At 42.1% G+C, this 4467-nt stretch overlaps 2 protein-coding genes across 2 annotated transcripts in view; one reads left to right on the top strand and one right to left on the bottom strand.

Annotated features, from left to right (window-relative positions):
* The window catches only part of AK88_03977 (uncharacterized protein), a gene marked incomplete at both ends in the record, with an annotated part of 3531 nt that extends 2444 nt beyond the window's left edge, over positions 1–1087 (top strand). Inside the window, 2 exons of the mRNA XM_012481587.1 lie at positions 32–112; positions 224–1087. Coding sequence (XP_012337010.1) covers positions 32–112; positions 224–1087 — 945 coding nt within the window. The remainder of the gene's footprint in view (positions 1–31; positions 113–223) is intronic.
* Positions 1088–1720: 633 nt separating this feature from the next.
* AK88_03976 (uncharacterized protein) lies at positions 1721–2752 on the bottom strand (the record flags this gene model as incomplete). Its single annotated transcript, XM_012481586.1, has 1 exon — positions 1721–2752. One exon carries the CDS (start codon positions 2750–2752, stop codon positions 1721–1723), a length of 1032 nt encoding a protein of 343 aa, XP_012337009.1.
* Between the last annotated feature and the right edge of the window lie 1715 nt (positions 2753–4467).

The raw sequence follows: 4467 nt of genomic DNA, 5'->3' as shown, positions 1-4467 counted from the left end.
TTTTTTTTTTTTTTTTTTGGCGAATTGACAGGGAAGGAATTTCTCCGCCACGAGTAAAGTCTTTGTTGATAAGAACACGACGGTGATATGCCAGGGGATCACGGGCAAGCAGGTTCGTCGCGGCGACTGTGCCAGTGTGCCATTGTGCATGCGTGTGTGCTCCTACCTCGTATGCCCGCATATGTATACCTTTCCTTACCCGCTTGTCTACCCCCTTTTTTAGGGAACCTTCCACACCACGGAGGCCATGAAATATGGTACCAAAATGGTCGGTGGCGTGAATCCTAAGAAAAAAGGAACCATGTGGGAAAGCCTAGACAAAAAATACACTCTTCCCGTATTTGGATCCACGATGGAAGCAAAGGAAAAAACAAATTGTTACGCATCTGTCATATATGTCCCCCCCGCACATGCAAAGAATGCCATCATAGAAGCAGTGGAAGCAGAAATCCCTTTAGTGGTTTGCATAACTGAAGGGATATGTCAACACGATATGGTAGAAGTAAAGCATTGTTTGAAAATGTCACAGAGAACAAAATTAATTGGCCCCAATTGTCCAGGCGTTATAAAACCAGGGGAATGCAAAATCGGTATTATGCCATCTCACATTCATAAGCAAGGGTGCGTTGGAATTGTAAGTAGAAGTGGAACACTGACTTATGAAGGAGTAAATCAAACTACGAAAGTTGGGTTAGGACAATCGACTTGTATAGGTATTGGCGGAGACCCCTTCCACGGAACGAACTTTATCGACTGTATTAAACTGTTTCTTGAAGATGAAGAAACTAAATGCATTTTACTCATTGGAGAAATTGGCGGAGATGCAGAAGAGCAGGTCGCCGAATGGTTGATAAAGAATAATGTGGATGATGGGAAGAAGAAAAAAAAAAAACCTGTTTTCGCTTTCATAGCAGGGAAATGTGCTCCCCCTGGTAAGAGGATGGGCCATGCGGGTGCCCTAATTAGTGGTGGCAAAGGCACAGCTGGAGAGAAAATCAAGGCTTTAGAAAGTGCAGGTGTGCACACAATTATCAATCCCGCTTTAATGGGGCAGGAAATTTACTCCGTCATGAATGGTCTTAAGTGATGCTATTTGTCTGAGGACGTGAGCGGCGGGCGGACAGCGCATTTGCGCGGCGCCTAGGGGTATATGAGTTATCTTGCACAACTATACACACCATGCTGTGCTGCGATGTGATGTGTGTGTTTTTTTTTTTTTTGCATGTCCATTTATGACGGGGCCCAACCACATAATAATGCTGCGTTCACTGCGCAGGACAGGCGCTCCTTAAAATAAACAACGTATTAACAATAAAAAATTTCGTTCCATACATATGTATACATATATATACTGTTTAAATGTCAACGAGGACATGGAGGGGTGGATCGACATGCAGTGGGGCATTTGAGGAGTAACGCGACATGGAATTTTGTGAAGCGCTCTGGAGTCACAAATGTTTGCATGACACAACAACGGGCAAAATTGCACTGTATGGACGTGAAGAAAAAAAAAAAAAAAAAAAAATTCATTTCTTTTTTTTTACGCGTCGCCTTTAAATGGTGACCTGTCCTTTTTGATGCCCCAAACACAGCGGCAGACGCAATTCCGTGCATTGTTCCTAAAGTCGTCTGGACAATAACTCCGTCCGCATGTGTTTGTGTGTTTGTAAAAAAAAAAAAAAAAATGCACATTTGCAAGTGGGACGCCTACGCACACATCTCATAACTCATCTGGGGTTGTATTTTTCAGCGTGTCATCCTGCGAACCGTCATCCTTATCTCCTGAAAATGCATCGTCATGATCTAAGTCGTCTTCCATCCCACTTCTACTCCTCGTAGAGGGAAGAACAACATTCTTACCAATGTCAAGTTTAAAATCTTCTGGGTATCTTAAAATATCTCCATAATCTGTCACAGACGTAACTGCTAGTTTGAGGGCCTTCTCATTCCACAAGTCGTGAGTAATTGGTTTTCCTTCAAAGATGGTGTCCTTGACTTCAGTCAGATTAATGGCACCTGCTTCATTGGATGGGTCAAAATACACCTTCACAATTTCCTCCTTGTCTATGAAGCCATCTTTATTAGTGTCAAAAAAATTAAAATCATCTAGAGCAACATCATCTTCCTTTTTCACATGCGGATCATCTGTTCGTGTTTGTTTAAACTCATCCATGGATATGCGGCCATCCTTATTCACATCATGGTGTTCGAGAATTTCATTTATTTCCAACTCCTTCAAGTCTTCATCCTTCATTGGATCGATCAACAACCCGACTTCATTTATATTCAATTTATTATCTTTATCTTTGTCAACAATTTGAAATCTCTTTAGTAATCCTTCTGCGTGTTTTTCTACCTCTTTTGCATCCAGGTTTTGTGAAAATGCTTCATTTAATTCTGGTAAGGAAATAAACCCATCCTTATCTGCATCGATCTGTTTCATTTCTACCTGCACCTGCTTCAAAAATACTTCATTCTTTACATATATGGACCATGCATTCAGTTCATCATCTGATATTACATTATCGTTATTCTTATCGATCACTCCAAATAATTTGTCAATTCTTTCCTTGGCTCCTTTAATGTCTAACCCTAAAATGTCCTTCACTTGCTCATCATTCAAATTGGATAAATCGTCTAGCCCTCGCATGTCCGCATACTTCATGGGCATATCTGCGCTCTCCACCAGCACATCCTCCTTCAAGCAGAACACAAAACAAGCCACCAAAATACTATACACGTACCTCTTCATTTTCGCTTCAACGTAGCTTGTTTCTTTTTTTTTTTTTTTTTATATGGGCGCTCTAGGCGAGGGCTTCTTCGTCCGCTTTGCAATTCTGTGCGTCACGTACTTTTGGCGCGCTTTCCGTGCCTGCCGGGGTGTTAACATGTGAGAGTAAGCGGCGGGGATATTTGCGTGCGCATAGTTTGTATATACGGACACTTCGCGCGCATCCACGAAATGGGTTTATATGTGTATATGCCAGCAGCTTACTCACGTGCCAAGTTGGAATCTTTCAATGGGTTTGATGTATTCAGGATTATCCTTCCTCTCTTGTTTCACTTGCTGCGTTCGCAAGGCTAGTTTTTTTTTTTTTTTTTTTTTTTTTTTGAGATATCCTAGGCAGGTACAATTCCTCGAATGGTATGTGAACAATTAGGGGTTCCTCAAAAATGATTTTTTTTTTTCTTTTCTTTTCTTTTTTTTTTTTTTTTTTTTTTTAAAAAGTCGCTAAATTAGCCTCATGGTAATTTTTTCGTACCCTAACCCTTGTGCGATGAGCTTAAAATACTACCATGAATAGGTGAGTGCGGTGAGGCGAAGGGCTTGCTTCCAAGTGATGTGCATATAAAGTGGGGGTGCTCGCGTGGATCATCAAGTGGGGGTGTGTTCATGGGGGTACTCGGATCGGTGGGTGAAATTCCCCAGTGGGGCACTCGCCCCCTATCGGTATGCATTTTCCCCACCGTGCAGCACGCGCTACCCGCGAGGCTCAAAGTAGCCACAGATAATACGAGGTTATGATGGGATGCCCCCCATATGCACTTAAGCGTGCACCTCCCCTGGCGAGAGTAAGCTGCACAAGCAAACATACGTACATATGTACACACATACGTATGCGTAATTTTTTATACGCACGTGCGTACTTTTTTCCGTGTGCTCGTATATGCTGTCACTTCCCCGGGGGGAAGAAGTACCTAGTGCACTTTATTCATTCACTTATTTTTATTTTATTTTTTTATTTTATTTTGTTTACTGCCCATGGAATAGGAATTGCTTATCCATGCCATTCCTCTGATGACTGAATGTGCCTCCCCCGCCAGGTGCACCTTAGCGCCTCAGGTGTTCCCCTTAAGGTGTCCGTTAAAGTACCTCTTAAGGCGCATACCTCTATGCGCTCGTTGGGCTCTCATAGTGTCGCGACAGGAATGTTATATGCCTCACCAGCCCCACTACCCTCGTCGTGTGTCAAAACACAGATTCTTGTAATTTTTTTTTGCGAGACGAAAAGACGTAAAATGGTGTACACCCCCCCACACACGCTTCGGGTAGTTGCTGCCAGTGCCCATGTTTACCAACCACTCAGAAGGGGACAAAGAAAAATCAATATTACACAAGTATTAGTTCTTGGGCCTATTCTGGGGCAATTTCCCCCCCCCCAATGTTTGCCCCTTTTACCCATTTCCATGTTATTACATCAAAAAAGGATGCTCCCAGTTTTTGTTTTGCGTGACGTAGATGGGTGTGGCAGACCGGACGGCCTTCTGTCCACAAAACTGCGGCACGTGTCTATATACCCATTTTTGACGGGGTTAGGAAAAATAAAAAAATATATTAACAAATAAAACGGGAAATGTTTGTATAAGTTTACAAAAATTAGTGGATTGTAAGAAAAAAAAAAAAAAAAAAAAAAAAAAAACAATTTTTTTTAGAAGGTAGAGATGACGAAGTGGTGGACCAACATA

This window comes from Plasmodium fragile (genome assembly GCF_000956335.1).
Source record: "Plasmodium fragile strain nilgiri unplaced genomic scaffold supercont1.50, whole genome shotgun sequence".
Lineage (NCBI taxonomy): Eukaryota > Apicomplexa > Aconoidasida > Haemosporida > Plasmodiidae > Plasmodium > Plasmodium fragile.
Note: the sequence above shows the minus strand (reverse complement) of the source record. Positions and strands in the feature narration are given on the sequence as shown.